This window comes from Gadus morhua, chromosome 16 (genome assembly GCF_902167405.1).
Source record: "Gadus morhua chromosome 16, gadMor3.0, whole genome shotgun sequence".
NCBI classification, from domain to species: Eukaryota; Metazoa; Chordata; class Actinopteri; order Gadiformes; family Gadidae; genus Gadus; species Gadus morhua.
Window position 1 is genome coordinate 16,393,021 of NC_044063.1, and position 24,181 is coordinate 16,417,201.

Below are 24,181 nucleotides of genomic sequence, written 5' to 3' on the forward strand. Positions count from 1 at the left end.
TCAGTGGCAGCAGGTGTTTCCTGACACCATATTTAAAGCCCTCAGCCCCACCCCGACTGTTTTAGTCTGCAGTACAGAGCTACGGTGAGAGGGAGAGATTGTTTGTGCGTGTTTGTTGCTTGAATAAAGAGCTTGAATATACTATATGCTTGAAGGTTTGCTGTTCATACACTATCTATCAATGCGCGCTATTGATAGGTAGTTAAACAGACAGGGACAGTGGTCAAACTGTCACAGTATCACTGCACTGATAATGGCACTGTTGAATTTCTTTCAGCCAGTTGGCTACAAATTTCTTGCTACTGATACGGCCGAGTTGATGATGAGGGACGAACATTGGGTTCCTGAATTACAGGTCCTGATGACAACAAAGGAAATAGGATCTGCGACTACAACAATGTCCCAAACCAACTCATTCTCACTCCGAACGCGTCGATTTTTGACGAACGGTCAGTGACTTTGGTTTCAGTTTCTGACACCAAAGGGTACCCTTGCGCTTCTTTTTTCGACGCATGGGGTTTTCAACTCGTTACAATGTAACCCCTTCACGGGGGACCCGATGGCTGCACATCGAGACGCTATGAGCATTCATCCCATTGGCTAACGGAGGACCATGCGCTTCTTTTTTCGACGCAGGGGGTTTTCCACTCATTACAATGTAATCCCTCCACGGCAATATATGAAGCTATGAGCATTCATCCCATTGGCTAATGGAAGAGCCGATGGCTGCACAGAGAGACGCTATGAGCATTCATCCCATTGGCTAACGCAGGACCATGTGGAGCAAGGTACGTTTTATGACTCTGTTTTCTGGGAATTATTGACGCAAGCAGAAACCAGAAAACAAGACGTTTTTCCGTTTTTTCGTTTTGACAAGAAAACGAAAATCAAAATTTCAGTTCGTTCACTCGTTTCTTCGTTTTGTCAAAAAAACGAAAATCAAAATTTCAGTTCATTTATTCGTTTTTTGGTTCTTACTGAGCGAAACAAATTTACCACTCAATATCTGGTTTCCGCCGGTGGGCGGGTCCTCTTATTGGCTAGCGTGCTTCGTTGCCCTGTGCTCTTCATAATAAAAGTTCTTCCATTTGATAATGTCGACAAAAATATTAGCTACTGTATTAAAGACACTAGCAGACACAGAGGACCACACCACCCACAGTCAAGACTAAAACGGCTTCAAATAACAATAATAGTATTCATAATCATTTGAAAATGAGAACTTATGAAGTTATGATGTCTTCAGTGCAGTTGATGTTTAGCCACAGTTAATACATGCAGAGTAGACCTGAGGGCTTTACAACGACATCATTGTCCGGCTCGGAACTATGCGCTCTGTGCGCGTTCACATCAAAGGAGCTGCGTTCGCGGGCTGCTGATTTCCTCACAGCCTGAGAGCTATGAGGAATACAAGTGATTACAACACATTTCTAGCTGAACATTGCGCAGGGCTAGTGAGACACACGCAATTCAACCCATCCACACGCTCACACGCCACACTTCGTATTTCTCATGCAGAGAAATTACCAGGATAGCGTCCACCAATTTGGGCCGCTATTTAACAGTGGAAGGGTAGGAATCAAATGCGTCCGGGTGAAATTTCAAAATCGTCTGGGATTTTATTAAAGCCTAAATGTTCACATTTAATTTGCGTTGCGTTCCTCTGGGTCTGTCACAAACTAGTTGGGCTACGCCCTCCCCTACTCAGTTCTGTTCGCTTTGCATTGGTTGAAGTGAGTAGGGGGAGTGGTTAACTAAAGCCTTCAGATTGGACGGTTTGACTTTAGAGTTACCGTCATGTTTTGTGTTTTTTTTTTTTTTCCATTATTGTTTTATAGGGACAAACATTAACACATTTCTCCTGCAGGGGATTGATAAAGTTCTATCGATGTAACAGAAGGAAACACTTACTCATCAAATATTCATACTCATACTTTGCACACTTACCACAGCATTGGCCTACTGAATGCCACAGATATATTTTTAAGCATTGGACTGAATGCCACATAAATATAATATATGTTTTGCACGTTTGCAACGTTTAAAAGTTCAGGGAAAAGTATATGCCTCTACTGGTGTTGCTAAGGCCAATATCCTTTTGAGGCAGTGTTGTTTCTGAATATTAGTGTTAAGGGCCAATAATGCCTACTATCATACATTAGTCACCATGTCTGTGGACAAATTGGTATGCAGTTACATATTAATATATCCCCCCCCCCCACCCCCGACAAAATCTCACTCTGAACTCAGTTCAAAAAATGGAGAGCCCTGCATTGCGCATCTGTTGACCTTTATCCATTTACAGTAAACAGATTTTTTTTTTCTTGCTGGAAGATATTTTATATTGTTTTCATATTATTATTTACTGACAGTGATTACAGAATGTGAGTGTGTGTTATATTGAAAGCGAGGCTGGGTGTGCCTATGAATATAGGCTACAGTGAGTTTTTTAAGGTGCTGTACAAGCAAATCATATTGACTACTCTGTACAGTGACAAAGAGTGTACAGTAACCTACTTCATTCAATATTGAATAGGCTACTGTAGCCTAAACTATGTACAAATGGTTTTGCTCTTTGCTCATGGCAGTTGTGGCATTTTAACATGTCAGCAGGCAAGCTTCACTCATTCCAGGATGTATTATGCTTTGTCCTATAACCTACTTGGAACGTGTTTTGAAATGGATCTATAGTAGCCTATAGAAATTTGCCAGCTGGAATACAAAGCAAACTCTCCTTCAAATGCACATTCATGGAAGTCTTGTATTGTCATCCCCAAATAATGCTGCAATGTAATAATATACATCTTTAAATGCACAATAATGAGTCAGTATTTTTATTAAGACTTATCAAAGATTTTTATTGGCTCCCAGAATGCAGGTCTGTTAGTGACTCCCAGTATCTCTAAAAACAGACTGGGAAGTAGAGCATTCAGTTACTGGGCTCCTTACTGTGGAACCAGCTCTCCCCATGGGTCAGAGAGCAAACACTCTAAATAAAGTTAAGTACAGGCCCCCCCCCCCCCCCCCTCACCTTTCGCACCTTGTAGTTTGGCCTTGGCGTCTCGCAGTCTCTCTGTGTTTCCACATATTCTCCACAGCTCCATCCCCAGTCTGAACCAACTGCAATTTTTCCACTGGGTTTTCCTGGGAGTTTTTACTTAGTCGATGTGAGCGTTTTAAGGGAAGAGGATGTTGTTATGATGCTCCTGCGATGTAAAGCCCTTTGAGACAAACTGTTTGTAAAAACGGGTTATAAAAAAAATAATTGCCTTGCCTTGCCTAACCCGCTTGGACTGTAATTCATATTCATGCTACTAGTTTGATCATTGACTGACTACATGAATAGGAGGAGGAGATTCTTATAGAGGTCTTATAGTCAAACGGTATAGGGTATATACATATTTTATGTGTTACGCCAGTTATGAGATCTAGTTAACATCATTTAAAGTAATTTCCAAACACATTAAGAAAAGAAAAAAACAAAAGCAAAGAGATTTTGCAGCAGTAGCACACTTTTACTTAACAGAGTGGGATAGGTAAAGCACACTGCACCCCTTTGGTTGTTGAACGGGCGTGGATGATTTCTCATACGTTACAGTCAGCAATTAATGGCCAAGTTCATGACAATAGAAACACTCACAAGTCAGCGAAACTGACTTGTAAAACTGAGTGGTGGGTGTGGGACACACAACACACGCACACAGGGCCGACGGACTGCGGGGGAAAGTGAGGCAGTCCTGGGGGGGCCCAGAGAACAGAGGGGGGGCCCATGGCAATAAATTATTATTATTATTATTTTTTTAAATGTTTTATCTTAATTATCCACCAGCCATAGTGTTAGGAGTCGCACACGGCCACGTGTCCTAGCCCCCCCCCCCCCCCCACCCCCCCCCCCCCCCCGTCAACATTCAGCGCAGGGGGCTAGTAGGGGAATTCGGGGGGGCCCATCAGTACCGTCTTGTATACAGGGCCCAGGATTGGTGCAACGGCCCGGAACACACACACACACACACACACACACACACACACACACACACACACACACAGCACACACACAACACACACACCAGTGGCGGTTTTAGGTACGGGCGAACCAGGCAGCCGCCCTGGGCGGCATATTTGTGGGCGGGCGCCAAGTCACATGGGGGGCGCCCACGAGCAGTAAAAAAAGAAATCGCGCTGCGTAGCGGTTATCAATGAAGTACTACATAACATTGTGTTGGGAATAGGTATTTTAGGTATTTTAGGTATAGGTATTAGGTTCACGAATCACGATACGTAACCCCCCCCCCCCCGCCCCCCCCCCCCCCCCCCTCCGCTTGAAGATAGTCTTGCCCGGGGCGTACTGGACGTAGGAACCGCCACTGCACACACACAACACACACAACGCACGCACAAATATATAATGCTGCATCAGCATTCACACTAGCTACAAAATGTAGCCTACTGCCAGAAGAACATGCATGTTACGCATGTTATGCGTAGCCTACAGTAGGCCTATCTGTCACATACAGGCACGTACGCGCGCACAAACAAAATGATGTCTCTGCAAGCAAAATAGTTTTTGATTGCCTGACTTTAAATTATTAACACATCAATAATAACGAATTTAAGCTTAAATAGCCTGCTTAATATCTCTTCATCATGAATATAGGCTATATCATTTCAATAATGCATAGGTGATAGGCCTACCTATACGCGTCCCTACGTTCGGCTTGCCATAGACTTTGTATGGAGTCGTGTCGCCCCGACGCGTCCCATTAGATTAGATTAAATAAACTCTAATGTCTGTTTACACAAATTTGTCTTGCATTACACATCTCTTAGTAGGCAAAAAGCGCGGTTCCTTTAAAAGGAAAAGCGAGATCGAATGAGCGATATCAGCTGTAAATATTTTGGACAGCGATGCGTTTTGAGCTATTTGGCGATTTGGCATCTTTTATAGCTTTTGGTTTGAACGTACAGAAACGTGCCATTCATGGTAGGCGCGTCAATCGATTTCGTACAACGAACGTGAGTCTTTTTGAGGTGCCAACGCACGTTGATTCTGCGACCCGAGAAGTACATTGATATTTGACTCTGGATTGACTTCCAATACACATTTGCTGCAATTTCTACATTCGTTCCACATTTGTTGGGTGAGTTTTTAATGACGCAAAGCTTTTCTAATTTAAAGTTGCTGTCGTGTTCATGGAAATTGGGATCAGTTTTGTTTTCTTGTCATAACATTTTGTTTAAGAGATTTAGAGAGTTTAACATGGTAAAGTTAGAGTTAAAGGGTGTTGGAGGTGATCAAGTAGATACGCATTGGAGATGGTAAAGTTAATGCGTTGGAAAAGGTAAAGTTAAACCCATTGTCAGTGATTGAAGGACATATGTCATACAGGTGTTCCAGAGTGTAGAACATAGTCCAATAATAATTGTACGTTAATAATATTTCATGAATATTTATGAGTGCACGTTCAGATAATAAAAATGCATCTATAGACGTCCTAAAATAAATACCATACGCCATCCTCGAGTAAATGGCTCTTAAAAGATTATTTGGTGCAAACATTGCGATTGAAAAATAACCTTCCCAGACAGCAAGCAAACATTGAATAAACATTGATTTTCCATCTGAATCATCATTATGGTTGATATTGAAATTTCACTGCAAAATAAATGTTGAATCACCATTACCATATCGATGAAACCTGATGTTATCAATGTTGATGGCAGCAACATTGGAACAACATTGATCTATTGTTATCTTTATGATTGAATAAGCATTGATATTTGGGTTACCGGCCGATGTTATAATAATATTATCTGGGTTGGGTGCAAACAGTGTGAGGGTGCTTGTTCACTTGTCTGGGAGGCAAATCGCTGTCCTGGTGTTTTCCAGGAGGAGCCGATTCCAGGCAACACTAAAATATGTCCCATCCCTAGCCAGCATGCTGCAACCACATGCAGTTTCTTCAGAAAATGCACATGCGGCGACATGTTTAGTTGGTGTGGATGCAAATCAAACCACACTATTGTTCGTGATCATGCGTCTTATTATTAGAGTGAGTGCAAAGCAATGCACTACCCAGGTAGTTAACCGACCGAATCCTCCCTGCGGTATCGTGGGCTCCGGACCAGATCCCCAAAACGGGTCCGGATCTGTGTCCAATTGCGAATGTCATCGATGCTCCCAATACAGAATGACGTTATTTTACACTACTACTCACCCCAGTGGCGGACTCAGGGGGGGGGCAGGGGGGGCAACCGCCCCCCCCTCGTGGCTCAATGGTTGAAAAAGCGCGCTAAAGTGCCCTTCTAGAGTGTCGAAAACGAGAGGAAATGCCTTATTGGCTGCCCTTTTCACTTGCAAAACATGATTAGGTGCCCTCTAGGGTGCTCCTTCATACAATAAATTATGAATATGTGCCCTCTAGAATAGGAAAGTTCAATGACGTGCCTTAATGAGTGCCCTTATAGTCCCCTTCTGCCCGTCTTGTGCCCCCTTTAGTACCCTGATAGTCCTTCTAGTGCCCTTCCAGTGCCCTTCTAGTGCCCTTCTAGTGCCCTGATAGTGCCCTTCTGCCCGTCTGGTCCTTCTAGTGCCCTTCCAGTGCCCTTCTAGTGCCCTGATAGTGCCCTTCTGCTCGTCTGGTCCTTATAGTGCCCTTCTAGTGCTCTTCTGCCCTTCTGGTGCCCTTCTAGTGCCCCTCTGCCCATCTGGTACCCCCATGGTTTGAAAAAGTGTGCTAAAGGGCTCTCTATGGTGGTGAAAATGAGTGCCTTATTGGCTGCCCTTTACACGTGAACAAAAATTAATGAGTGCCCTAGGTTGCCCCTGATGATGATGATGTGCCCTCTGGAGCAAGAATATGGCAAACCGAAAAAAACATGTTGTGGTTAGCTATTGAGGTGCAGACGTTCCTCTCTTGGTCGCTGAAGGAACGTGAATGCGAGGTGTTGCTTTCATGTGGCGTCGCCATGACAAACAGCTACATTGAGTGGTACTTAAATCTCCACTGGATAACGAAGCAAAAAGCGGATTAAGAGTATGCCAGTACCCATAGTGGAAAAGCGCAATTAGGGTGCACTCACACTAGGCCATCTGGCCGTTTTCACACCTAACCGTGCTCAAATGCCAGTGTGAGTGTGGCCAGTCTGGCCAGGCCAGGCCAATTTGGCCACTTGGGAGAGGTGTGCTGCTACGGTACGGGCCGCTACGGTACAGATGCCTAATGAGCCGACAACGCGCACGACGCACGGCTACGCAACCTGAGCTTGATGACGTATAGTCCATGCGACGACCACGGATATAATAAAGGTGACGAGCCTTCTTTCCCATTAAATGGTAAACACATATCCAAATAAGCAACAGACTCAGCAAAGTGCGAACTGTGTTCTCTGTGTTGTTGTCCATTGTTGTTAGAACTCTGACTGGCGGCAGACTTTATTATGGTCCATGCAGCGGACGCTTGGTGATGACGTGTTACTTACGACGTGATGACGTATGTACAAGAGCCTACCGTGGCCAGGCCACAGTTGCGATGGCCAACGGCCAGACGGCCTAGTGTGAGTGCAGGCCAGAGAACAATGGGGCCATTTGAGGACGGTTAGGTGTGAAAACGGCCAACGGCCACGGCCAGGTGGCCTAGTGTGAGTGCACCCTTAGATGCCAAGTTAAAAAAACTTAATATTTTCAGTTTGCATAATCCGTTTAAAATGTATATACATTTTTTGTGCGTTCAAGATCATTCAAGTGTAGGTCATTTCATGCAAGAGAGACGATAATGGTCAGCTATCACCTCAACAAGAAGGAAAACTTCCTTAAATGTTTCCGTAGCTGGCTGTCAGCGGTCAAAGACCGTATGGTAGTGGCACATTGAATTTTCTCCAGTCAAATTCTTACGTAAATGTTAGTAAAGATGAAAGCAGTAAGGCATCCTCCTTTCTTTGGCTAAACTGTGAAAGTGCACAATGATGTGAACAACTCATTTTGGTGTTTATAAAGTCGCTAGAATAAGGGGAAACAGGTCTTTGAAGCAAATTTTTTTCTGGGGGAGGACCCCAAGACCCCCCGTTTAAATTATGAGCCGAACTATTCTTTTAAGGGCTACATGGAGATGTAACAAGTGCCCCGAATGGAACCTTCAAGGCAGCGCTTGCTAAGGTTAGGACCTTCCCGGCAGCACTGCCTTTAAGGCACCGTTGGGGGAACAAAACACCATCAAGTTAGAAAAGCCACTGTGTCCGCTGGTGGGGCCCATGTTGTCCAGAATGTGCCCTTTTTATTTTTTCGCCCTGCCCTTCAAACAGTCTGAGTCCGCCACTGACTCACCCCATGGTTACTATAAGAATATGGGGAGCATATTTTGATACTCTATTATAACGTCTTTATTGGAGATTTCAGGGGTATAGTATGTTTTTTTTTACACCAAATAGGCTTAATACACCACGGATCAATAGAGCGCAGTGTGGTTCCGGAAGTTAAACCTATTCATTTTCTCCATTGAGCAGGGGTGTCAAACTAATTTTGGTTCAGGGGCCACATACAGCCCATCTGATCTCAAGTGGGCCGGACCAGTAAAATAATGGCAAAATAACCTACGTCAACTCTAAATCTTTAGCTTTGTTTTTCAATATGCTTTATCATTCAGCCAACATTTGTAGCCTACATAATCACGGACCACAAGAATCTATATTAGCACAACACATTTCTTCACAGATATGCCAATGGAATTGAAATAAAATGCATTTCACCTTCATTAACCTCATCCTCATCCTCATCGTCATCCGCTTATCCGGGGTCGGGTCGTGGGGGGAGCAGCTCAAGCAGGGGGCCCCAGACTTCCCTTTCCCGGGCCACATTGACCAGCTCTGACGGGGGGATCCCGAGGCGTTCCCAGGCCAGTGTTGAGATATAATCTCTCCACCTAGTCCTGGGTATTCCCCGAGGTCTCCTCCCCACTGGACGTGCCTGAAACACCTCCCAAGGAAGGCGCCCAGTGGGCATCCTTACCAGATGCCCGAACCACCTCAGCTGACTCCTTTCTAAGTAAAGGAGCAGCGGCTCTAATCCGAGTTCCTCACGGATGGCTGAGCTTCTCACCCTATCCCTAAGGGAGACGCCAGCCACCCTTCTGAGAAAACTCATCTCGGCCGCTTGTACCCGCGATCTCGTCCTTTCGGTCATCACCCAGCCCTCATGACCATAGGTGAGGATAGGAACGAAGATCGACCGGTAGATCGAGAGCATTGCCTTGCGGCTCAGCTCTCTTTTCGTTACAACGGTGCGGTAAAGCGAACGCAATACCGCCCCCGCTGCTCCGATTCTCCGGCCAATCTCACGCTCCATAGTACCCTCACTCGCGAACAAGACCCCGAGGTACTTGAACTCTTCACTTGGGCTAAGGACTCATTTCCTACCCGGAGTAAGCAATCCACCGGTTTCCTGCTAAGAGTCATGGCCTCAGATTTAGCGGTGCTGATCCTCATCCCAGCCGCTTCACACTCGGCCGCCAGCCGATCCAGTGAGTGCTGAAGGTCACAGGCCGATGATCCAATGAGGACCACATCATCTGCAAAAAGCAGTGACGAGATCCTCAGACCACCGAACTGCAACCCTCCCCACCACGACTACGCCTCGATATCCTGTCCATGTATATCACAAACAGGATTGGTGACAAGGCGCAGCCCTGGCGGAGACCAGCACCCACTGAGAACGAAACTGACTGGCTGCCTCGAACACGAACACAGCTCTCGCTTTGGGAGTACAAAGATTGGATGGCCCTGAGGATAGACCCCCTTACCCCATACTCCCGCAGCACCTCCCACAGTTTCTCCCGGGGGACCCGGTCATACGCCTTCTCCAGATCCACAAAACACATGTAGACCGGATGGGCATACTCCCACGCCCCCTCCAGGATCCTTGCGAGAGTGAAGAGCTGGTCCGTAGTTCTACATCCGGGGCGAAAACCGCATTGTTCCTCTTCAATCTGAGGTTCGACGATCGGCCGAACCCTCCTTTCCAGCACCTTGGAGTAGACTTTACCAGGGAGGCTGAGAAGTGTGATACCCCAGTAATTGGCACACACTCTCTGGTCCCCCTTTTTGAACAGGGGAATCACCACCCCGGTTTGCCACTCCTTTGGCACTGTACCCGACTCCCATGCGATGTTGAATAGGCGTGTCAACCATGACAGCCCCTCAACACCCAGAGCCTTTAGCATTTCTGGCTGGATCTCATCAATCCCTGGGGCTTTGCCACTGCGGAGATGTTTGACTACCTCAGTGACCTCCACCAGGGAAATTGACGACGAAACACCATCAACCTCGAGCTCTGCCTCCAACATAGAGGGCGTGTTATTCGGATTCAGGAGTTCCTCAAAGTGTTCCTTCCAACGTCCGACGACCTCCTCAGTTGAGGTCAACAGAGTCCCATCCTTACTGTACACAGCTTGGATGGTTCCCCGTTTCCCCCTCCTGAGGTGCCGGATAGTCTTCCAGAAACACTTTGGTGCCGACCGAAAGTCCTTCTCCATGGCCTTTCCGAACTTCTCCCACACCCGCTGCTTAGCCTCCAACACGGCAGCCGCTGCAGCCCTTCGAGCCTGTCGGTACCCTGCAACCGAGTCAGGAGTCCTCCAGGATATCATATCCCGGAAGGCCTCCTTCTTCAGTCGGACGGCTTCCCTGACCACCGGTGTCCACCGCGGTGTCCGAGGGTTACTGCCCCTTGAGGAGCCTAAGACCCTGAGGCCACAGCTAGCCACCGCAGCTTCAGCAATGGAGGCTTTGAACACCGCCCACTCCGGCTCAATGCCCCCAACCTCCACAGGAATGCCAGAAAAGCTCCGCCGGAGGTGTGAGTTTAAGATACCTAGGACGGGGGCCTCCTCCAGACGTTCCCAGTTCACCCGCACTACTCGTTTGGGCTTACCAGGTCTATCCGGAAATTTCCCCCATTCCCTGATCCAACTCACAACCAGATGGTGGTCGGTTGACAGTTCCGCCCCTCTCTTTACCCGAGTGTCCAAAACATGCGGCCTCAGATCAGATGACACGATCACGAAATCGATCATCGATCTTCGACCTAGGGTACTCTGGTACCAGGTACACTTATGAGCACCCTTATGTTCGAACATGGTGTTTGTTATGGATAATCCATGACTAGCACAGAAGTCCAATAACAAACGACCGCTCGGGTTTAGATCAGGGAGGCCGTTCCTCCCCACCACGCCTCTCCAGGTGTCTCCATCGTTGCCCACGTGGGCGTTGAAGTCTCCCAGCAGAACTACGGAGTCCCCTACTGGTCCCCCATACAGGACTCCATTCAGGGTCTCCAAGAAGGCCGAGTACTCTGAGCTGCTGTTTGGCGCATACGCACAAACAACAGTCAGAGTTCTCCCCCCTACAACCCTTAGGCGCAGGGAGGCGACCCTCTCGTCTACCGGGGTAAACTCCAACACCGCGGCGCTCAGCCGGGGATTTATGAGTATCCCCACACCCGCCCGGCGCCTCACGCCCTCGGCAACTCCGGAGAAGAATAGAGTCCAACCCTTATCCAGGAGTACGGTACCAGAGCTGAGACTGTGCGTGGAGGTAAGCCCCACCAGATCTAACTGATAGCGCTCCACCTCCCTCACAAGCTCCGGTTCCTTTCCCCACAGCGAGGTGACGTTCCACGTCCCCAGAGCCAGCTTCTGCCGCCCGGGTCTGGTCCGTCGAGACCCCTGACCTTCGCTGCCACCCATGTGGCTGCGCACCCGACCCCAACGGGTCTTCCCACAGGTGGTGGGCCCATGGGATGAAGAGAGGGGGGGTGCCACGTAGTTTGTTCGGGCTGTGCCCGACCGGGCTAACCGTGGCAAACCCGGCCACCAGGCGCTCGCCATCGAGCCCTCCGACTGGGCCTGGCTCCAGACGGGGGCCCCGGGCTTCCTCCGGGCCGGGTCACATCTCCTCTTTTTCCGTTATTCATTGGAGTTTTTTGACCTTTTTGACCTTCATTAACAACTGGTTTAATTTTATAGAGTTAAGTGAATACATTTTTACATCTGAACACCTGAACCACAGCACCACACTAAACCAACTCAAATGGGAGCTATGAAGAAAGCTATCATACTGCCTTGAAAATGTAAATGTGTCCATATAAATAAAATCACCAAACATAAAAGTTATAGCAGTGCATGAGCAATGACATTAGGCTACATCAGATCAAACTGTTTTGTAGGCTACTGAAGCTGAGAATGATATACTGCACAATATTCATTGTATTTTGCAACCCTGCAACATTTTGTTAAGATTATTCAGGTGCTGTGTAATGTCCACCAAAATGAGTTTGACACCCCTGGGCTAGACACTTCATTTCTTTTTGACATACTCAGAAATGTATGCTCTAAAAGTCGCGGGCCTGATCAAATCATCTCGCCGGATCTCGGCGCATTTTGGAGGCCAGCGATTCAAGTGGGATTTTGTCACGGCCAACATCCCCTTTCTCCTCCTCGGCGCGGATTTCCTTTGTGCGCACAATCTGCTGGTTGACGTCAAAAACAACCGCATGGTGGACACCCAGACGTTTTCCTTGTTTGCATGTGCCCACGGTGAGGCAGCATTCGGCGGACTCTCCAGCTCCCTCTCAGGGGGGAACGAATTTCAACACCTTCTCAGGGAGTTCCTCGGTTTAACCCAAACAAAATTTTCTGCGGTCACGGCAAAACATGGAGTAGAGTATCATATAGACACTAAGGGCCCACCCGTCTATGCTACAGCCCGACAACTTGACCCCGACAGGCTGAAGGTCGCTAGGTCGGAGTTCGCCAACATGGAGCGCCTCTGCATCATCCGCCGCTCAGACAGCCCCTGGGCCTCACCCCTCCTAATCGTTCCCAAGCCAGACGGTGGGTGGTGACCTTGTGGAGATTACCGCCGCCTGACCAATGCTACCACACCCAAGTCCCTCCAGGATTTCGCGGGCCTTTTTTGAGATTGTTGTGTGAGCTTTTCCAAAAAGTTGTGATGAAAGTTACGGTGTTTTTAATGTTTTTGTTGCGATTACAGTGCGAGAGGAAGTGAAAGTTGCGGTGAAAGTTGCGATAAAAGTTGCGATTTTCCTGATGTTATTACTGCAATTTTCCCCGCGTAATTTGTTAAATATTAAGATATTACTGAAAAAAACATTAATTAAAAGAACAAAAACACTGAGAAATGGTCCTATGAAGAATTTATTCTTGATTCTTTCCGCACTGGCAATCGACTTGGATGCAACAGCCTGTGTCATAGTGATCTGCCTCGTTGTCAGATGTCCTGCCTGCAGTTCTGTAGTGATGTTTTGCGTTGATCGCGATCTTTCGCAGTTAATTTGGTCTGCAAGTGTGAAACGTTGGATGCGCACATGCTGCATGAATGCTTGAATCGCTTGAAGTAGTAAACACGGAAGTAAGAAGAAAGGTTGTTTGTCGACGTCAGTTCAAGACAACGCCACTGATTGAATTTGCGGTGATTGGTTGATGTTGCGTTGAAGTTGCAAATCACATCACGAAATCCTGAAGGTCTGACACCCGACCGCTACCCCATCCCACACATCCAGGACTTCTCAGCACACCTGGTGGGCAAGCGGGTCTTCTCGAAGGTGGACCTGGTGCGCGGTTACCACCAGGTGCCAGTGCATCCCTCAGACATTGCCAAGACGGCAGTAGTGACACCTTTCGGGTTATCTGAGTTCCTACGTATGCCGTTCAGACTCAAAAACGGAATTTAAGACCTTGCAGTGGCTAATGGGCTTCGGGCGCTCAGGGACATGCCCTACGTTTTCGTGTATTTGGACGACATCCTGGTTGGCAACATCTCCGAAAAGGAGCGTCAGGGACACCTACGCAACCTCTTCATGAGGCTCGACCAACACGGACTGATCTTCAACACGGCGAAGTGCCTGTTCGGCTTGTCCTCCATCCACTTCCTGGAGCACCTCATCAACAAAGATGGGGCCGCCCCTCTCTCGTCGAAAGTAGAGGCGATTTCTGCTTTCCCCCGCCCGCACACAGCTCAGGCGCTCCAGGAATTCCTAGGGATGGGGACTGTTTACCATCGGTTCATCTGCCAGGCAGCTCACGTCGTGCGCCCGCTGTATGAGGCCCTCAAGGACAAGTCCCCCGGCCAGGCTGTCGACTGGACGGCGGAGAGGGAGAATGCGTTCAAGTCCACAAATTGCTGGCAAGTCCAACGTGGTCGCAGACTGCCTCTCCAGAAAAGTCATTGGAGCCGTCCAACTGGGCCTGGATTACGTCCGTATGAGCGTGGACCCGGCCTCCGACTTCAGAGTCCAGACCCTAAGGAATTCGGATACGGGTTTGCACATGGAGGAGGTCGCGGTTGGCAGCTCAGACGTGAGGCTATGGTGCGACGTCTCCACAGGCAAACTTTGACCGCTGGTCCCGGTGAACTGGCGCCGGCCCGTTTTTGAGGCGTTACATGGCCTTTCCCAACTCGGCAGGAAGCCGTCTGTAAAATTGGTTTCCCAGAAGTTTGTGTGGCAGGGGCTTAGAAAGGACACTAGTGCTTGGGTCAGCTCATGCGTTGACTGTCAACGGTCCAAGGTGCACCGCCATATTAAGGCCCCCTTTGGAGAGTTAACTGTTTCCGAGAGGAGGTTCGACCACGTCAACATCGCCCTGTTTGGAGCGCTTCCCTCCTCTCACGGGTTTTCCTACCTCTTCACCATGGTCAACAGGACGACCCGCTGGCCTGAAGCGGTTCCCCTCTCCTCGACGTCGGCTTCCGACTTGGCACGCGTGTTCATTGGCACGTGGGTCGCACGCTTTGGGAGTCCTTCAGGCCTCTCCTCAGACCAGGGCTTGCAGTTCACCTCAGATCTTTGGAACGCAGTGGCTGAGGGGTTTGGGGTCAGGCTGCACCGCACTACCGCCTAACGGCTTATGCAAACGGTTGGTGGACGGCACCGACGGGCCTGCTGCTTCCTACGCCTCGACCCCTGTCAACCGCACGCGCCGGGTCGGGTCCCCTTCCCGTCACGAGGACTTTGACTATGGGTGAATTATTGGGGCCTTGTGTGGTGATTTACATAATTCACCCACGGAACTTTGGGTGGGGGGGACGTGTTTACCACGGACACTTTAGGCGGACGGAACGACCGTCTCAGTTTAGTCCTCATTGGCTTTCGAATGTGCTGCTTTAAGTGGTGTTTAATAAACCCAGTTCTGGATACTCCGCCTCCGACTCCCGTCTCTCGGCACTACAATAGAAAAATATAATAATGACAAAGGTTATAAGATGCAAGAAACGCGCTTAACAATTGGGTTCTATTGAGGAATATTTCACAATGTTATGGGATGAGTAGTTCCATTAATCTTTACAAAAAATAACGGACGCAGCCTTGTTCATTGGCCTTTTATTACGATTTCCAAATAATTTTTCCGGCTGAATAAAATTAAATGGTCACAACTACCTTTATAAACAATTGGCTTGATTCCAGGCTTAAAACCCTTATATAACGATTGTACGAAAAGTCAACTGCAAAAATGTATGGGTAATAGACTTCTGCAACCAGAGCTGTTCAAAAGGGGGCGTTCACTGTTGCGTTCTATAGTCTCGTCATGCGAGAGACATTTTGGCTGGGGAAAACGCAGTTTTTTTCTGGTCAATTTAAACACTTACTTACTGCCTACTGCCCCTTTTCCATCGACGGTACCAACTGAACTCGCCACGACTTAGCGTGGAACGACTTGGTATCTTTCCAGGCGTGTTGTGTTTCCATCGAGAAACGACCTCTTCAACGTGAGCGGGACGTCAAAGCACGCATGCGCGAAACTGTGACACATACGGGACCACACGACACATAAACAGACAGTGTTACGCTGCTACGCACAGGAGCGGCTCCAACTCTGTCACGGTCCACGGCGTGTTCTTGCATGCTGATCCTGCACACATGGCCCCGTCCTCGCCAGATATAGCCATTTATTCTAGAAGAAACTGGGATCGCTGAAATTCACTGCAGCACAGGGACTCTGTGTTAGTGTCCATAGGCGAACAGAGCAAACAGGTACACCACCAGTTCACTCCGGCGCGCTCCGGCTCCTCGTCCTGGGCAACAGACAAGGCTTGTTGAGCTGCAGCCGCAGCAGCCTCCTCCTCTATTTGTCTCAATTCTTCCTGGCTGTATTCTGGCTCGTACAAATAGCCCTGAATGTCAGAATGCAGCATCGATTTTCAACATCCACTTCGGCTGTTTCCCATGCAAATTTGCTTCTGCCATGGTCGGAGGTTTGTGTCGTTGAGTTCTCGAACTAAATGGTGAAGAAAAATGGCGGACATTGTGTTTACACCTCCTATGCGAACAAATAGCAGGTGGGCTTACAAATTTGCGGAAGCAGTGTTTTGTAGTCCTCGGCCTTTCTAGCAGGCAAGCAAAGTTTTACTGAGATGACGTCAAATGTTTAATTTGATGTCATTTAAGGAGAAATTTTGATCAGGAAAGCTGGGCAAAGGGAAGACTGGGTTAGACTGAGGGAAAAAAAAACTTTTTTTTGTATTACAATAGCGATTTTATAATGATCCCGGTTCTGAATCGGTGAAGTATCCCTTTAAAGTTGCCGGTCGTCGGGTATCGGGTGTCAGGCTCGGATGTTGCACTCATCATTATTCGTCCAGTGCCATCACTCTGGCCAATCAGTGACCAGCAGCCTGTTTATGTCACACAAAAGTATCAGATCAGCTCTATTGAAACCTCCACGGAGGTGAGACAAATAAAGTACCAGGTACCAGGTACCTTATTTTGGCGATGGAAACGCAAAAAAAAGTCGAGGCGAGTTGAGCTGGTATTGTTATTATTTTATTATTACTGCTATAGTTATTAGTTTTATAAGAAAGGGTATAAATATGAGTGTTAATAAAAAAAAATCTTTGTTTAACTCTCGAACAAATATTAATAGTAATTAGTTAACTCACGATTAATCGCGAGAATCGCAAAAAAAATTGTATGCTTAATATCCCTTGATATCTTTGTCCCATTAATTTTCTCATTTTAATGCTCTTATCAACATGGCGAAGTGCATCGGCTTGCCTTGTGTAAATGTTTTTTTATTGATAACAACATTGGCATATACTGATCAAAACAGGACGATACAAAAAAAAAGCCTATAGTGCAATTAAACGATGAACATTAGGGATGGGCAAAATGATTATTTTCCGGGAATCAGTTCTTTCAGTTCAGTTCACTATAACGATTCGTTCGTTAGATTCGTTACGTCAGATTACGTCATTTGACAGGGAATCTCACAGGTGTCTGCCCCCCTCCCCCGTGAGACGGTCCTGAGCATAATTTAAACGACTTCTAGGCTCTACCCTCTGTGGAAATCCACAAGATATAGTATTTTGTAGCACTAAACGTCCCACCAATATTTATACCACTTGCTTACTCTCTATATGTCATTCATGGTTTTATATTTATATTTATATTTTATTTATATTTACTTTACATTTAATTCTTCATTATTCAGGCATTACAGAACTTTCATGGTCATAAATAAGAAACACAAACTGCAGTTTAATTTCTTTGTTTGTTCTTGAATTGACGTAGAATGGAGCAAAGACTCCTGGGATTGGGAAATGCGTTTATCCAATAAACAGATGGAGGTTAAGTCTATTTTCGGAAATGTAGGGATGTGAGTGGCCCCACGTCGAATGGCATGACCCAAGATACGTCAGACAGAGAATGCGCGCAAATTCGACGGTACCACCTTGTCATTTGTTTACCCAGGTGCCATGGCAACACCATTGCTACCTCTCATTGGCTGAATCTTTGAGAACGTTGTAGACTCAATCAATATAAGGTCGCGGGGAGACGAAGCTCTGTTCATTTGTATATTTTATTTACGTGACCATATTTTTGTTTTATGTTAAAAAAAAAGAATCAAAGAACCAGTTCTCTTGTTTTGGGGAACCAGTTCTTGTCGTTCACCTTCGGGATTCGTTCGTTGTGAACGAATCGGTCGCGACCGACTCATCCCTAGTGAACATACAAACATACTGCCTTGAACATAGCAGTCAGGCTACTGCTTCTTTGTTTTGAGCCAAAGAAAAAATTAATGCCGTTAATAACGCGTTTAACTGACAGCACTAATAATAATAAAACATATGGAAGCACTTTACTCATGATAGCCAATTAGCCACCTCAAAACATCTCTAAATTTACAATTTACAAAATCAACTATAGCTCGGAGATGAAAAAACTAACTAGAACAACATCCTGTTATTTTTTTACTTCACGCTTAAATAGATTTCCATATGTAAGATGATTTTTCTCACTACAGGGGGTCCCAGCATTCAGGATGGATTCTAGCAACATATCCAACGCGACGTACGTGAAAGACCTCGGCCCATGTTACTTTGATCAGGGCATTGACAAGTTTATACAATACGTGTTGCCCGTCATCTACTCTTTGCTCTTCTTCTTCGGCCTCTCGCTGAACGCCATGGTGCTATTCTTCATCACGTTCCGCACAAAGCTCTGGACCCCGTCCACCATCTACATGCTCAACTTGACCTTGTGCGACATCCTGTACGTCTCCACGCTGCCCTTCTTCATCTACAACTGGGTTAACGACTGGCCCTTTGGCGAGGCAGTCTGCAAAATCTGTAACTTTCTCTTCGAAGCCAATCACTATGGTAGGAGGTACGCATAGTAAACAGTATTAAGGCTTTCTTAATCTTTTTGATGTATAATGATGACTGCATAACTACATCTCATATAACTGATATAGTATCTTACACCCATACCAAGTATGTGCTTAATTCAACACAGAAGAGCAATGTTGACATTTTGTGAAAAGTGCAATTCAGAGATGTGCTCAGAAAACTAGAGGGGTTGACTATGTAACATTGTGGCGACAAAATACAAAACATGACACATTACCATTAACATTAGCACAGAATGTATTCATGTCCTATCATGTGTTAAAACAGGTTATATGAATGCTACTACAGTGTTAACACCCCACCTGTGCCTACAGGCTCCATTCTTTTCCTGGCTGCCATCAGCCTGCATCGCTTCATTGGTATCTGCTACCCGGTCCACTCCCTCAGCTGGAACAGCACTCGACGCGCCAAGCTGGTGTCTGTGGGCGTTTGGGCCTGTGTGCTCACTGGTCAGGCACCCGTTCTCTACTTCACCGATATAGGGTGAGGAATATACACACACACACCCCACGGCCTGGCATAAGGGAGTGTTATAATGTAAGGTCATTCAGCAGACGAGACACTTCTAACCAAAGCCACCTCCAGTGTCCTTGTTATAAGTGATTAAAGGGATGCAAAGATATATCCCTAAATTGGAGGATGCCTGTCTTACCCATCTAGGCTACTGTAACTCTGCAAGTCAATCGAAGTGGCTAATGTAAAGAAAATGCTAACCAGCAAACTCCCCTTCTGGACACGGAATTGGGATTTGGAATTGAACAATTCAACGGAATCTTGGTAGGATAGGCAAATGCAAATGTACAGATATCTCGGCAGTAGAGTTAAGCCTCTTTCTCAAAGATGCCATAGGAAGGACAACATCAATGCCAGTACCATTTTGGTCGGCACTAGCCTGCCCTACAGCCACAGCACTATTCTACCTCACCCAACTCTCAGTAGTTTTGGGTGGCCAAGAAAGCTACACTTACGAATCACACATTAAACGAGGGTTAAGCCGCACTTATTTCATTCATCTTCGACAGATAATACAATCGCGGTCTCTAGGGTCGCCGTGAGCCTCTAGTCGCTCGGGGTCCCGAGCGCTTCCTTCTCCCCCCTCGCCCCCGTTCTCTTGCTCCTTTTAAGATGGCTCCCGGGTCTTTTCCTCCCTCCGGCAGGTGTCCCCTATCTCGCTGATTGGGGGGAGAGACTTGATGCTCTCTGTCGCCGGTTAGTGGGTGGCGGCGGTATACGCCTTCCAACACTCAACCTCGGCCTGGGCGGGTCCGAGGTTGAGTGTTGGAAGGCGTAAGGGGCTGGATGCCACAACACACACACACACACACACACACACACACACACACACACACACACACACACACACACACACACACACACACACACACACACACACTTGTCCAAAGCGACCTCCAGTCTCCTTGTGATTAAAGGGATACGCCGAGATATCTGTAGATTAGCGAATGCCTGTCTTATCCAGGATCAGACAAGTTTTTTTTTATTCTGCTTCCATTGACTTACTATTCGGAATCGTAACCCAGTGGAACTATTACGAAGTGAATTGCATTCCCCTCACATGAACAGGAGCTGGGCTACTGTATGTCTACAAGTCAATATAATTAGCCAACCGAAAGCAAATGATAACCAGTAAACTATCCCTCTGAACACTCAATTTGAAATCAAACAACTGGTCTGAATCTTGGCAAGAATGGCTAACACTTATTTACAGATATCTCGGCAGTAAGGATTAAGCATCACTCTCAAGGATGCCATAGGAAGGATTACATTGTGGATCGAACCAAGGACCTTTTGGTCGGGGAGTAGGCTGCCCTATTGTCACTGCACTATTCTACCTCAACTCACTGTCAGTTATGGTGAAGAAGAAAGCTAGACTTGCATTCAACCACAATGTATCTGTTGTTTTCCAGGGATTACGACAATAGCTCTTATTGCCATGTCCTCCCGAACCAGACGCTCTCTGGTGCATTCCTAGTCTATGGCTCTGTGATCTCCGTGGGGATGTTCGTCCTGCCCTTCATGCTGGTGATAGTGTGCTACGGCCTGATGGTGCGCAAGTTGCTGGAGCCCAGCTGGGGATCTGAGGAGGGCCAGCAGGGGTTCCGGGCAGCCCACCGCACCAAGCAGAAGTCGGTGAAAATGATCATCATCGTGCTGATGACGTTCATATTCTGCTTCCTTCCCTACCACCTAGTCGAATTCTGGAGACGCCTCATTCTATATGATTCAGAAGAGGTCAGTGCAGCACACATCCTTAATCAAATACCTGACACAGGATTTGTTTGAAATCTGATAAAACTATGTATGTGTTCCTGTTAGCATTCTCTAATGGCTTGAGGTGTAGCTACAGATAGCTACAGATATAGCTATATGATTTTCAGGAGAAAATAAAATGATTTGAAGAGAAACATTTGCTGGAGGAATTAACCCATGGATTGGCACGTTTCATTCTAGAGGAAGTTTCTATTTCTATTTCTATTTCTAATTTTTAACCCTGTGATTTCACGAGATAGTGTCTCAGCAACGCCTGCCACTAACTCTCCCTGATTTGAGAGCCATGCCCCTCTTCTCACTCATATAAAGTAATTTTTGTTTGATCCTTTTTCTGTGTCACTGGATCAGACTACCTGTAAAATGTGGGAAGCGTTCATCATAGCCCTCCAGGTGACCTGGCTGATGGCCAGCGCCAACAGCATCATGGACCCCATCCTCTACTTCATGGCTGGCCAAGACTTCCGTAAAACCATGATGAAGAAGAAGCGGAAAAAATCTGAAAACACGCTTCCAGAATGTGCAAATACAGTGTTGACGTGATATTTTACCAGATTTTACCCGATCTAAAACGCCTCGTCCTATTTGAAAATTCCCAGTGACCAAACATGGGTAGCAAATCACTGCCATAATGTTTTTAATTGTAAAAGCAGGGTTCCTAGAGGTCCTTAAATAGTCTTTAAATGTCGAAAATCCAATAATCTGAAATACAGGCCTTTTAAATGTCTTAAATACAGGTCTTAAAATTTAATGGATTATGGGACCAATAACCACTAATGCAAACTGTGCAACCCAGTTAGAATTGATCCGAGCACACCCTGCTAGTGTGTCGCGATAGCTACTTGTTTCTGTTAACGTTAATTTCGTCTACTATGGATTAATCCAACTTCAACAAGATCTGGCTCGAGAACAGTGCTGTACCTTGTGCAAGAAAACGCTCAAATAAGGAACTTTAGAGGCATTAGAGTCACATGTGAAGTCAGAAAAACATTAAAACCACTGTAAAATGCCACCGGCAAACGCCTGCCATCACCCAATATTGTTCAGCATTCACATCAGGAGCATCAAAGTCCGGTCTCAGCACGACCCAGACTGCTGAAGTGGAGCTCAAATCAGATTATTGGTCAAAATCCCACAAACCTACATTTAGTTTGTATGTGTCGTATCTCGTTATTGTTGTAAAGGTATGGCTTACAGAGTACTGCATTAAAGGCACTTATAACACATGATTATATTAATTATTTAGCTTTTTTCTTATTAAAAAAGTCATGAGCTGGTTTCAATCACGCTCTCCGATACTGGTATAATGTTCAGGGCACCTGCAGGTTGTCCTGCACCAGCTGCAGGTGGTCCTACTGCAGCTGCAGGTGGTAAAAAGAAACAACATCACATTGATCCACTATACTCCAGGCTAATAAGCATTTTTAAAACGAATTATTGCATTCATTGGCAGGGGAATTAAAGCTTATCTTCAAACTGTAGTCCCTAGAACATGGAACATATGGATATCATGCGACATGAGACCGGCAGCTCCCCGACCGCCAGCCCGACCATGGGCGGCCCGACGCCGGTCCACGGCTGGGCTGCGGAGCCCTCTGCCCGCGGCCGGGCTGCGGCGGAGCCCCCGGCGTGATTATTAACGTAGAAAACACTTACATTTGTGGTTCTCCATCCTGTCGCATCTTTTCGCCCGCCATCTTGCCTAGGATTTTCCGTGATTTTCCATTTTCTCGCAAGGTATTGTGGGAAACAGAGCGTTTGAGTGTGCCCATCGAAAATCTAAATTTTGAGGGGATGTTAGTCCTTACGCTACCTTTGAATTTGTTTCGGATATGGCTCTATGGAGGTAGATTTGTGTCTTTATTATGCAATCAAAAATAATAGGTTTGAGAGCAAAACTTTCCACAATGCAATCAAAAAATAGGTTTGAGAGCAACATTTTCCACACTGCAATCAAAAAATTGATTTGAGAGCAAAACTATCGACACTGCAATCAAAAAATGTTTTATTGCAAGATAAATTAATGTGATAAAAAAAATATTAATGGGAATCCAAAAGTTTTGTTTGCAAACCCAAAAGTTTTGTTTGCAAATCCAAAAGTTTTGTTGCGAATCCAAAAGTTTTGTTTGCGAATCAAAAAGCTTTGTTTGCGAATCCTAAAGTTTTGCTTGCGAATCCAAAAGCTTTGCTTGCTGTTGAGCTGAATCTCGTGGGCGGGACCTAAGCCGAAAGATGTAAGACATGTCTCTATTGGCCAGTCTCGATCGGAGTGACAGCTTGGCAACATCCACAGTTGGTAATGAGAGAGGGAGTTCTATTTCATGTAGGCTACGCCGTCTAGGTTTCGCCTTATGGGCTTGTCCCGTGCGCGCGCTTGCGCGCCCTGAAAATCCCGTAGGCCTCCCTGTCAGCCGACAAGGAGACCATGGCAGAGGAGAGCAGGGCGATGTTGTTGACCGCCGCCGCGGATTGAGAGGCACAAACGAACACCCTGTCCGTCTGGCCGACAATCTGCTTCTGGAGGCGGTCGGGGGGCAGCGGCTTTTCGGATGTTGCCAAGCTGTCACTCCGATCGAGACTGGCCAATAGAGACGTGTCTTACATCTTTCGGCGTAGGTCCCGCCCACGAGATTCAGCTCAACAGCAAGCAAAGCTTTTGGATTCGCAAGCAAAACTTTAGGATTTGCAAACAAAGCTTTTTGATTCGCAAACAAAACTTTTGGATTCGCAAACATAACTTTTGGATTCGCAAACAAAACTTTTGGATTTGCAAACAAAACATTTAGATTCCCATTCATAATTTTTTTATCACATTAATTTATCTTGCAATAAAACATTTTTTGATTGCAGTGTCGATAGTTTTGCTCTCCAATCTATTTTTTGATTGCAGTGTGGAAAGTTTTGCTCTCAAACCTATTTTTTGATTGCAGTGTGGAAAGTTTTGCTCTCAAACCTATTATTTTTGATTGCATAATAAAGACACAAATCTACCTCCATATACTTGGAGGATATTTTTTTTGCAATTGAAGAAATATGTTTCTTTGTATGTGTAAAACATAGGCTACTGTAGCAAACATTCTGAAGCAAAATGCTTTAGTTTGTGAATGATGTTTTGTATTTGCAAACCACACTGAGCGTGTGTGTGAATCGTTGTGAGTGAGTAAAACACGTTTTGTGTGTGTGTGAATCGTTGTGCGTGAGT

The 24,181-nt window shown here is 46.4% G+C and overlaps 1 protein-coding gene across 1 annotated transcript; it reads left to right on the forward strand.

The window, feature by feature from the left end:
- The first annotated feature begins 15,867 nt into the window (after positions 1–15,867).
- Positions 15,868–22,189, forward strand: LOC115560821 (P2Y purinoceptor 2-like). Its single transcript, XM_030380398.1, has 5 exons — positions 15,868–16,039; positions 18,309–18,663; positions 19,008–19,176; positions 20,619–20,943; positions 21,331–22,189. Exons 2-5 carry the CDS (start codon positions 18,327–18,329, stop codon positions 21,520–21,522), a joined length of 1,023 nt encoding a protein of 340 aa, XP_030236258.1. The 5' UTR covers positions 15,868–16,039; positions 18,309–18,326; the 3' UTR covers positions 21,523–22,189.
- The last annotated feature ends 1,992 nt before the right edge of the window (positions 22,190–24,181 follow it).

What these genes read in the sequence shown, in the direction of transcription:
- LOC115560821 (XM_030380398.1), top strand. Translation starts at nt 18,327, where the DNA reads ATGGATTCTAGCAACATATCCAACGCGACGTACGTGAAAGACCTCGGC. An exon ending in CTTCGAAGCCAATCACTATG is followed by an intron (nt 18,664 to 19,007) that starts GTAGGAGGTACG and finishes CTGTGCCTACAG; the next exon opens with GCTCCATTCTTTTCCTGGCT. An exon ending in CTCTACTTCACCGATATAGG is followed by an intron (nt 19,177 to 20,618) that starts GTGAGGAATATA and finishes GTTGTTTTCCAG; the next exon opens with GGATTACGACAATAGCTCTT.